Source organism: Mobula birostris, chromosome 21 (assembly GCF_030028105.1).
Source record: "Mobula birostris isolate sMobBir1 chromosome 21, sMobBir1.hap1, whole genome shotgun sequence".
NCBI classification, from domain to species: domain Eukaryota; kingdom Metazoa; phylum Chordata; class Chondrichthyes; order Myliobatiformes; family Myliobatidae; genus Mobula; species Mobula birostris.
This window is the reverse complement of record NC_092390.1, coordinates 23,374,790-23,386,955: the sequence shown is the minus strand read 5'-3', so window position 1 is coordinate 23,386,955 and position 12,166 is coordinate 23,374,790. Positions and strand designations below refer to the sequence as shown.

Genomic DNA, 12,166 nt, shown 5'->3' with positions numbered 1-12,166 from the left:
TGCTGCCTTTTCTTTCTTCACCTTATTTATTGCATTACGAACTTCAGATTTTAAAATACTTGGACCTTCAATGTTCTTTTTAATTTCTGGTTTTTCGCCTCGATTGTCTTCAAACAATTCCTGAATATACTCAGTCCATCCGTTCATAATCTCATCTTTTTCCATGATAATGGTACAGTCCTTTGCTTTCAAACATCCACCTGAAGAACAGGGGAGCTTTTTACCAGTGATATTCTTGATTTGTTGAGGTAACCTTTTTGGATCAGTAATAGGGATTCTTTCCATTTGCTCACATTCCTGGTTTAACCATTCTTCTTTGGCTTTTTGACATAAGCTTTGAACTTTTTTATCTAAGACCTTATATTCTATAGGATTTGCTTTCTTCCGTCTCCTTTCTTCCATTAGATTTTTGATTTCATCTGTCATCCATTATGACACAATACAGTAATCTTAATTTTTTATCTATTGATAAAATACTCTTCCCATTCTCGCCACCCCTTTTGCTATGTGCTGAGCGTTATGCACCCTCAGAATTGTCCTAGTGTCAAACTGCCAGCAATTCAATTGAGGCATAATCTCGGATAATGGGCCATTTCACTCTTCCCAATGATTTTACTGTTGCAATGTTTGACTTTGAATGAATAACTTCACTGCTGTAAACAATTTTACTAGCCACTTCTACCTCGACCTAACACTCTTCACACTCGTAAACACGAGGAATTCTGCAGATGCTGGAAATTCAAGCAACACACATCAAAGTTGCTGGTGAACGCAGCAGGCCAGGCAGCATCTCTAGGAAGAGGTACAGTCAACGTTTCAGGCCGAGACTCTTCGTCAGGACTTCACACTCTTTGGTTGGAGCAAACATTACTTCAGCTCTCTCCCATCAGGGACTTCTATTGACTGCATAATGTTGTGAAGTCTCAACTACATTCCGAGATTCCGAATGATTAAACAATTTAGATCAGAGATTCCTGACATATTTGTTTTATGCCACAGACCCCTACATTAACTGAGGGGTCCATGGACCCAAGGTTGTGAATCCCTGATTTAGGTGGAGATATTGAAACCTTTAAACTCATCCCATTACCTACTTTTAGCCACTGAACTAATCAAAATTCATGCCATGTGTAAACCAATAGCTCCCGCATGTCAGCATTTTAAAAAGTATCCGAGGACGTGCAGTCAGACGTGAGGCCTCCTGTCAATAACAGTGTTGTGAAAGGTACAGCTTTGTGTTTATTCATGACCACTGGAGATCAAACCTGAAAGAATCTGCAGACGCTGGAAATCCAAAGCAACACATACTGAATGCTGGGGGAACTCAGCAGGCCAGGCAACATCTATAAAAAAAGAGTACAGTCAATGTTTCTGGCTGAGACCCTTCTTCCTGAGTCTTGTATCTCTTCTTCCTGAGTCTCTTTTCCATAGATGCCGCCTGACCTGCTGAGTTCCTCCAGCATTTTGTGCATGTTGCTTCGGAGGTCAAACCGCTGTCTCCTGTGCTCTCCCCCACTGCCGTACAATCACAGAGCCTGGGTTTTCCCAGAGCACACAGAGAGGTTATGAAAATAAGATCTGAGAAAACACCAGCTCAGGCAACCTCTGTGGAAAGAGAAAATGGTGTTACATTTTTAGAATTTTCATTTGGGGAAGAGGAAAATTAAACTTCAGTAAAATTTTGTTAAACCAATACTCTCGGGTCTTTGGTAGTGTCAGATGAGTAGATTTTTTGGACTATTAGCTGTTATTCATATTAATACTCCACATGTTTTTCTTTTCATAAAATGTTACACAGTAGAATGATAAACTTTTACAGCAAGTGTAAGAGGTGTGGGAAAATACAACTTCAACCACAGGGCTTGGATGGAGAATGGGATGACAAGGTTGGAGGCCCATAGAATATCCTGGAGAATTTCATTCTTTTTCAAAGTTCTCAATCCTTAGCCTACTGTCTCCAAAATAAATGATTTAAAGCTGTTTCATTTTGCACAAGGGTATTTTGAAAAATTCTGGGAAACAAAATACATTTCAGGTCACCTTACATAGATCAAAAAGAAAACGCTAATTATGCCATTATTATGGATTGTTATTGCAGAACTGAACTTTAATGTAGATTACTGTCTAATTTCACACATTTGCATATATTATCCTGTTACAGCAGAATTAAATTATCTAATGAGCTTACCATTTCAACTCTAAATTAGTGTTCAGGTTTTAACTAAGTGTTCCAGAATAATAATCAGCAGCTTGACAAAGCTCCAGATGTAAAACGGTACAACCATAACAAATACTTTCAAGCTGGGACCACTGAAAGGACCACCTCTTGGTGACTGCAGCAGCTGTAGCTCAGGTTAGTTGGTCCACCAACAGACTGGACAAATGATGCCAATGAGCTGTGCAGTGTAATCGCTTTCAAGCAGGTACTTCTCGATTGGTGGGATGAGTGTTTCTTTTCCAGTCATTGATTGGATGTAGGATTAGTAGTTTGAAGACATGGTGTTGAATCATCTCTAACCTCCCATGTTGAACCATCCCAAACTGCTGCAGCCTTTTCGATGATTTGACTACTGTCGGTAGGGAGTCCCAGTATTTACATCCACTGACGATGAAGGGAAGCAACATATTTCCAGGTTGGAATAATGCATGATTTGGAGGAGATGTGTTCCCATGTTCATGTGGTCCTCTTCCTTCTAGCCGGTAGGTACTGTGCATCGCACAAAGGGTGACTGCTGTTGTGATCTCAAGTCGTGTCTGGACTGCTTCTTGGCAGGGCATTGATTTGCTCTTGCAGAAGATAAGTGGATAATCAGAAAGAAATCAATAATCATGCACTGAACGTGTTCATGTGGTGTCCTATGCTGGGTTTGATCCCCTTAGGGGGATGGAAAGGAATTTACAGAGTAAGTTTTCATTTTGGCCCTGTTTTTCTCTAGTTTCTTTCACCTCTCCCAGGAGAGATTGGCAAATGAAGGAGAGAGAGAAAGAGTCTAGTCAGGATACTTCAGCCATTAATATGGCACAGATTCGGTGGAGTAACTAGACTTTCCCTGCCTGCCCTTTACGTTAACACGCAATAGACATTTAGAATAGCTCTGTGACAAGGCTACATTTCTTCCTGGCCTAAGATGAAAAGGAGTGAGGAGGTATTACAAGAAGTCAGAATTGAAATATAATGGTTAGTGTAATGCCTTACAGAACCAGTGACTTGGGTTCAATTCTAACACTGTCTGTAAGGAATTTGTAAATTATCCCCATGACCACACAGATTTCCTTCAGCTGCTCTGGTTTCCCCCCACTTTCCAAGGTCATACCGATGGATTAGGAGGTTAATTAGTTACATGGGTGTAATTGGTAGCACAGTTCATTGGGCTGGAAGGGCTTCTTACCATGCTGTATCCTTAAGAAAAAAATCACAAAATAACATGGATAGTCAATGGCTTTAGCTCCAGTAATTGAGGAGGAGAGTGAGAGATGGGTGAGAGATCAGTTCTCAGACCAAAGAACTTTCTCACATTGGGAAAGTAGTCAAATATTTGTTTCACAGAATGTCGTACAACCTTTGGAAAATGCAAGGTAGTGGCCTGAGTTTTTGTTGAAAGCAGTAAAAAGTTCCCCAGGAAGAGGGCATCATAGTAGCACAGCCAATGCCGCCATTGTTTCACAGCACCAGAGAACTGGGTTCAATCCTGACTTCAGGTGCTGAGTGGCTGAGGCTTGCACCTTCTCCCCGTGACCACACGTGTTTCTGCCAGATGCTCCAGTTTCCTCTCACATCCCAAAGATGTGCGGGGCGGTAAGTTACTCACTTATATGTAATTGCCCCATGTGTGTGTGTGTGTGTGTGTGTGTGTGTGTGTGTAAGTGACTGGCAGAATCTAGGGCGAGTTGCTGGGACTGTGGGGAGAATACCAATGGGATTAATGTAACTGCACAGTGGGTATCTGGTGCAGACACAGGAGACTAGAGGCTGTTTCAAGGCAGTATCTCTCTATGACTCTGAGCCACAGTGGGACAGACAGACCAGTTCCATGATACATACTTTATTGTACTATCAGCGGAGGACATGCTGGAATGCATTTAAATGGCTGAATTTCTACAGTGATGCTCAGCAAAGTCTGTGGCACAAGGCTTTGACCTTCCTGCACACCTCTCTTCAGGCCATTTTGGATGAGTGCAGCTCACCAACGTAACGTTGAACTGGAAAGGCAGCTAAAACGTCTCCCCATCCTTATGTCCTTTAGAAGCGCTTTCATTTCTCTTTTCCTACTGATAACATTCCCTCTGTCCACAGAAACTTGAATGATATTAATAAAAAGATGATTGTCATTCACTCCAACAGTACACTAAAGTACTGTTTCTTCCTGGTCAGGGAATCCTAATAATCTATAAACATGCCACCTCTGCTCTCCCTTTCTGCTCTTATTGATTTTCTGTCATCCTCTATTTCGTTCTCTCACTTGCATCATTTCCAGCTTTGTTTTCTGTATTTGCACTATCAGTTTATCTTGCTTCATTTCCAGCTTTTTCGAACTCTCGCTTCTGCTTTGTGTTTTCTATCTCTTTGCCCTTGGTATTTTACTCTCCCTCTCTCTCTTTCACTTCCCTTTCTTTCCCTTGCCCTCCCACTCTCTAATTTCCCACCCCCTCTCACTTCTCCTCCTTTTCAAATTCTTTGGACAAAGGAGTGGTCCTGGAAATCCCGGGACAACAAGACGAACAGGTGGTCTGCAGACCTCCTGATGGCCACTGCGAAGGTTGTCTGGTCTGAGAAACTCTCCAAGTTCAGGGACTGGAAAGAACTTGCAGGCAGTCAGCAAAACACTTGAAGTGAATGGCCCTAAGAGTAGAGCTTCCTTATAATCCAGTTAGCTGTGATGTATTGAGAAATGTTAACAATTCCCTTTGCCTCATCTAATGTCTCAGGAGCTGGCGAATCCAGAGTCATTCCTAGCTCGAGAAAACCTGCAGATGCGGGAAATTCAAGCAACACATACAAAATGCTGGTGAACGCAGCAGGCCAGGCAGCATCTATAGGAAGAGGTGAAGTTGACGTTTCAGGCTGAGACCCTTCATCAATCCTAGCTCTTTATTCTGGGTTAGTTTTGTCTGATAAATTAAATCTGGTTTCCCTCTTGGTATCCCTGCCTATCAGCAGAATTTGGGTGAGAACTTTGAATCAACTGGACCTTAGGAAAATTCCCCTGTTTCAATTTTCATTGCTAGCCCTCTCCTTCCCAGAATGTAATAAACCCTTCCCAAGTATTCAGCAAGCTAGTCTTTATTGGTTGGGACATCGAGTATAAAAGTTGTGAAGTCATACTGGAGCTGCATCAGCTTTATTTAGGTTACATTTGGAATATTGCGTTCAGTGCTGATTGCCTCATTACAGGAAGAAGGTGGACACTTTGGAGAGGGTGTAAAACAGGTTCACCAGGATGTTGCCTGGATTAGAGGGAATTAGTTTCCAGGGAGAGATTGGGTAAAATTAGATTGTTTTCATTGGACTGACCTGGTGGAAATATGTTTAAGTATGAGAGGCATAGATGAGGTAGATAGTCAGAATCTTTTACCCAGGGTAGAAATGTCAAGATCTAATGGACGCACACTTAAGGTAAGAGCAAGAGGATTTAAAGGGAGATTTGCAAGGCATTTGAGTTTACATATTGAATGTCAAGTATTTGGAATACGCTGCCAGCTGAGATGGTGGAAGTAGATATGACAGTAATGTGTAAGAGACGAGCATGAACAGAGAGGGGATGGAGGGATATAGACTATGTGCAGATGCAGATGTAATCAGCTTAAATTGGCATCATGGCTGGCACAGACATCTTGGGCTGAAGGGCTTATACCTTTGCTGTACTGTTCTATGTTTTACATGCTAGTCCTCCTACAAATGAAAATCTTTGATTATGTGCTTCACTTTCTAAAATGTAGAAACAAAAGAAAGCAGGTCTACAATTTTAAACTGTTATTTTCTCTCACAGAACATAAGATACTCTCTGATCTGCAAACTTCCTTCAGACTACAATCAGGGCCTGCTTGACTCCAGACTGTTGATTACTGAGGCAATTGAATGGTTTTAGTTGAAGACGAAAACCATGAAAGACCGTTCCACCTTACAGGTAAAAATAATTCTCCCTCTATAACCCTGAACAGCCTCCCTGATTTGGAATGATATACGATCCACTTGTCATTCTCACCACAAGACTTGTTCCAGTTACATGGAGTTAATCATATTTCCCGTCACGTTCCATCTATGCCTCCCACATGTTTAAATCTATAAATTCTGCAAATCAAACCAAAACAGTTTTAAAATTCCTATCGTTACTTTTTTTTTGAAACACTCTTATTTTGCAGTAGAGATTATAATATTAACCTTTAAATGAAAGTATGGAATCTCTCAAAGGGAGGGAATGAAATAATCAGGATTGATACACTCAGAAACATGAGATACTAAACCCACTGTAGTGCTTAATTCCTTTATACTTTAATATTCCTTTTTTAAGCCTCTACTGGAGATAAAATTGCTTCATCCTTCTCTCCAAAACTTTTCTCTTATTGTAAGTATGTAGGATTACTTACTGAAAATTTTACAATACTTCGCCGCCTCCTCCACACTTTTTTTTTAAGCATGTCGTACCAGACATTCAGCCATTCTTGTTTGGCACGTGGTGTCAGGATTAACCGGGTCACGGTAAGAACGTTCCTGACTCGACCCTTGTATTTTTTACGAGGCCGAGTCGCTAGCTTGACACTCAACCCGGCATGGAAAGCGTGCTCGGGGGTGGCACGACCTGGATTCGAACTCGGGAACCTTCACTCCACAGTCTGGCGCTGATCTCACTGCGCCACCAGCTGGCCTACCTAAAACCTGACCTTTCAACTTGGCCTTAAATATAAGTCTGGGAAATTAGATTAAACACTTCTTTTATATAATACACCATAAAACGGGGAAAAGTAATTAAATACATTTGACAGAGTTGAAACCTTTTAATTTTTGTGCAGGAGAGAGAAAAAAAAGAATGGCAAATTCTGGGGTAATTCTCTACCTTAGCTTGTCCAGTGTTGTTTCCTAACTAATTCTTTGTTAGTTTAGCTCTCTGCATTGCCTGCACACTATTGACTCAGGTTCCCTGAAGTGGACTGGTAAGACTCTCAATTACACCATTTGAAGTGAAGAATGGAATATAAATGTCAGCTTCGCCAATGGTAGCAAAAGGGATCCTTCAGTATTGCCAATTAACATTTCTTATTCATTCTGAGTAACACAGATGTTTAGGTCAGGGTTATTGTAGTACGGCTCAGATGGAACCTCTGCGAGTCCGCTGAGGAAGTCGAAGACACAATATCTGCAAGTTTGCTGGAGGCTGCAGGCCAAAGATGACCTGTCATTGGATTGGAAGACTGTGGTTGTGGCTGGGTTGGGAGGAGCAGGGCTTGTTTTGCTGTTCTGCTCTGTCGCTTGTTTGTGATCTGGGGTTGAGAGGGTGAACAGCTTTAAGTTCCTCGGCATAAACATCACCAAGGATCTCACGCGGTCTGTACATACTGACTGTGTGGTGAAAAAGGCACAACAGCACCTCTTTCACCTCGGACAGTTGAAGAAGTTTGGCATGAGCCCCCCAGATCCTCAGAATTTTCTATAGGGGCACGATTGAGAGCATCCTGACTGGCTGCATCACTGCCTGGTATGGGAACTGAACTTCCCTCAATCAGAGGACTCTGCAGAGAGTGGTGCGGACAGCCCAGTGTATCTGCGGATGTGAACTTCCCACTATTCAGGACATTTACAAAGACAGGTGTGTAAAAAGGGCCCGAAGGATCATTGGAGACCCCAAGCACAAACAGTTCCAGCTGCTACCATCTGGGAAATGGTACCACATCATAAAAGCCAGGACCAACAGGCTCCGGGACAACTTCGTCCACCAGGCCACCAGACTGTTTAATTCATGCAGATGCTATTATATTTCTATGTTATATTGACTATCCTGCTGTACATAATATTATAAATTACTATAATTGTGCATTTGAACAGAAACATAACGTAAAGATTTTTACTCCTCATATATGTGAAGGATGTAAGTAATAAAGTCAATTCAATTCAGTTCTGTCTTCTACTTGGTGTTGTTTTGCCGAGCATTGTGGGCACACTCTGTTGGTGCCAGAATGTGTGGCAACACATGCAGGCTGCCCCCAGCACATCTTTAGGTGAGCTGGTTGTTAACAAAGAGGACACATTTCACTCTATGTTTGGATACCCCTCTGATAAATAAATCTGAATCTGAAAAGAGCAAGTAATTCCAAAGGGAGGTCTGAAAGATGATAGAAAGGAACTGAGGGAAGACTTAACTGAAGTCCAATTGTGAAGGCCCAAAATGCAATAAATGGAAGTAACTTATTCCCTGAAGTGAGGGGGCAGAGAATTTAAACAATTTGTAGAAGTATTGGAGCAGAAAAGGGGATTTTCTTTTATTCTATCCAGTTTGTGGCAGGGAAATGGAAATCACAGCTTAGAAGAGGCAGGAACCTTCAGTGCACTCAAAAAGCGTATGCTTGAGGATGCAAGTGCAATGTGTTGGAGTGGGATTTGGATTGGTTGTTCTTTCCTGTTCATCACAGAGGTGAGGGGCCAAATAGCCTCCAGTATTGTAAGATTATCTACAATTTAATGACTGAACTATCAACGGAAGGGAAAGAATCACAGCAAGAAAATGTTATGTATTTACACAACATACAGGAGCGGGAGTTCTTCATCACCAATATATCCTGTTGCAGAGTTGCAAACAAAGAAACAAGCCTGCTAATTAGTTGAAAACATCACTGAATTCAGAGTTATTTATTTTTGAAGATCAGAGAAAAAAATGCAAACATGTAATTGTTTGTTTGTTTGATATCATAGATGTGTTAATTCATTCACTTTTGATGATGTTATAGTTAGTATTTATTTATTCACAATCCAAAACATGGAAGGAAGAACATTAGGGTAAAAATTATTTAACACCTGTACATTTGCTTCACTGAGACAATATCTGTTTTCATTTGGTGCCTTTGATTTTTTATGAGTGATAATCACTCAGTTTCATCAGGTCAGAGGCAATTTCAAATTCTCAATCAACCTTTCTGACTGTGGTCCACAAAAAGAGCAAGAAATCACAATATACAGCATATACACTCTGTGGCCACTTTATTCAGTACCTCCTGAGCCTAATAGAGTGGCCACTGAGTGAATATTTGTGATCTCCTGCTGCAGTAGCCTGTCCATTTCAAAGTTCAACATTTCGTGCATTCAGAGATGTTCTTCTGCACACCACTGTTCTGTTATGTGGTTATTTGATTTCCTGGCAGTTTGAACTAGTATGGTTATTCTCCTCTGACCTCTATCATTAACAAAGCATTTTTGCCCACAGAATTACCAATCACAGGACGTGTTTCTTTGTTAATTGCACAATTCTCTGCAAACTCTAGAGACTGTTATGCATGAAAATTCCACGAGATAACAGTTTCTGAGACACTCATCCAACAACAATAATAGTACTCTTAAAGTCACTTAGATCACATTTCTTCCCCATTCTGATATTTGGTCTGAACAACTGAACCTCTTGACCATGTCTGCATGCTTTAATACATTGAGCTGCTGCCTCATGATTGGCTGATTGGATAGTTGCAATAATGATCAGGTGTACTCAATAAAGTGGCCACTGAGTGTCACTACTCCAAGTGTCCACACTAGCATTGAACAATAAATCAGCAGGGTCCTCCCATAATTTAAAAACAAATTCTCTGATCAATCAAACATTTCAACATAATTAGGCATGGGGGTTCGAATGTTTCACCTGACAGTCTGGTCCGTATGACAAGACGAATCAATTTATTTTATTTTATTTACTAATGCAGCACAGAGTAGACCCTTCTGGCTCTTCATGTTACACCACCCCAACAACCCCAGACAAAACAGATTCACCCTAACACAATCACAGGGCAGTTTACAAAGAACAATTAACCCTACACGGTACGCCTTAGTCTGTGGGAGGAAGCAGAGGACCTGGAGAAAACTCACACATTCCATGGGGAGGATAAACAGAAAACTCCAAACTCTGAAGTGCACTAAGATGTGACAGCATCTCTTTGTTACTTCGTTCAATTTCGCATCTATTCAAGATAACTGCCACAGCATTACAATTAAACCACCCAATTTTCCACTGACAATGTAATGACATGCTCCTGTACACAAAGGATTTGACAAAAGTAATCATAGCTTGCACAGAAATTTAGTTACAGGTGTAATGTGGCAGAAAGTACCTTCATTCAATATAGCTAACTGCATTGTGGAGGAGCTGTGGGCTGTGGGTGAAGAGAATGTTACAAATTATTTAGTCGAGAAAAATAAACGCAGTGGCCAATGTTACTAGGTACTCCTGCTCATTAACGCAAATATCCAATCAGCCAATCATGTGGTAGCCACTTAGTGCATAAAAGCATGCAGACATGATCAATGGGCACAATTGTTGTTCAGACCAAACATCAGAATGGGGAAGAAATGTGATCTCAGTGACTTTGACCGTGGAAGGATTGTTGGTGCCAGGTGAGGGGGCTTTGGTATCTCAAAAAATGCTGATCTCTAGGGATTTTCATGCACAACCGCCTCTGGACCTTACAGAGTTGTGCAAAAAACAAAAAGAATCCAATGAACAATGGTTCTACGGGCAAAAATGCCTTGTTAATGAGAGAGGTCAGCGGAGAATGGCCAGACTGGTTCAAGCTGACAGGAAGGTGACAGTAACTTAAATAACCACACAGTTTAACAATAGTGTGCAGAAAAGCATCCCTGAATGCATTACATGTTGAACCTTGAAATTGATTGGCCACAGCAGCAGAACACCATGAATATAGACACAGTGGCCACTTTATTAGGTATAGCGGGCATCTCATAAAGTGACTACTGAGTGTATATTTCAGTGCCACTGTAACACTTGAATAATAATCCAGACTTGACTACAAACTGTTCATGTTCAACTTCTGATGAAAGGACATTAACCTCAAACTTTACCATCAATATTCATCTGCCTCGTTGAGTATTTTTTCCCACATCAAACTTCAGCATCCATGGTAATTTACTAATCCAGAAGCCTGGGCTAATAATCAGTGAGCCCAACTTCAAATCTTGGGAAAGCTGAGAAATCAAATACATTTTTAAAATCTATCTGGTGATAAAATTTTAAAAAATCAAAAGAGGTTGCCATACAATTGTTGACCTGTCATAACTGATTCACTAATATCTCAATGATACTTTTTGTTCTTTGTGGACAGGCCTAATGTGACTTCTATTAGTAGCTCTCTGAAGAGATCTAATGAGTAAATACCCCACTGTTACTTTCAAAAATCAATCTTGCCATGTCTTTGGAATGAATATTAAAATAAATGAGATGCATTATTATGCAAAATTAGTACAAGGAGTCAGAGAGTTTTATGGCACAGAAATGGCTTTATGGCCTACCATTTCAAGTCCGACCTCTTTGGCCATCTACACTAATCCCACTTGCCTCTATTAGGAACGTTTTCTTTCATGTACCTATTTAATAATCTGTCAATTTCTTCTTAGATTCCACTACCTCCTCTGGCAGAGAATGCTAAATCTCAAGCCTCTACTTAAAACTCCTTCCTCTCAACATATACATACGCTCTCTTTTTGCTATCCGTTCCATAGGAAAAAAAAGTTTGATAATCTTACCGACCCATGTCTCTCATAGCCTTATTTTATCATATCACCCCCTCAGCTTCCTTCACAGGCAAAACAAGGCCTATCTATCCAATTTCTGTGTGTAACTAAAATTCTCCAATTCATCAACATCCTGGAAAATCTCTACTGCTTTCTCTCCAGCACAATCACTGGAATTGGTAGCTGAAGCTTCTCACAATGTATATATGATTAATTTCATACATAACTGTGATTCTGTTTGCACTTGTTGAGAAGAACTATACACTAAGAGTCACACTGCAGTTGCGTGCCTGAGCCTTACCTGTCTACGAAGTTGTCTCATCTTCTTGCACATGTTTTCAATGGCCAGGTTCACTGCATCACTCCGTTCATTATATCCAGCCTAAAAAAAAAGCAAACATCTTGATTTTGTGTTGTAAAAGAACATCATACAAAGGAAGTTTGTGC

General features: G+C 40.8%; 1 protein-coding gene across 3 annotated transcripts in view; it reads right to left on the bottom strand.

The window, feature by feature from the left end:
* LOC140185675 (catenin alpha-3-like) overlaps positions 1 to 12,166 on the bottom strand; it is a 1,719,142-nt gene that overhangs the window by 804,192 nt on the left and 902,784 nt on the right. For all 3 annotated transcript variants that reach the window (XM_072239175.1, XM_072239176.1, XM_072239177.1), the window contains one exon: positions 12,021 to 12,101. In XM_072239175.1, the coding sequence (XP_072095276.1) occupies positions 12,021 to 12,101 (81 nt within the window). The remainder of the gene's footprint in view (positions 1 to 12,020; positions 12,102 to 12,166) is intronic.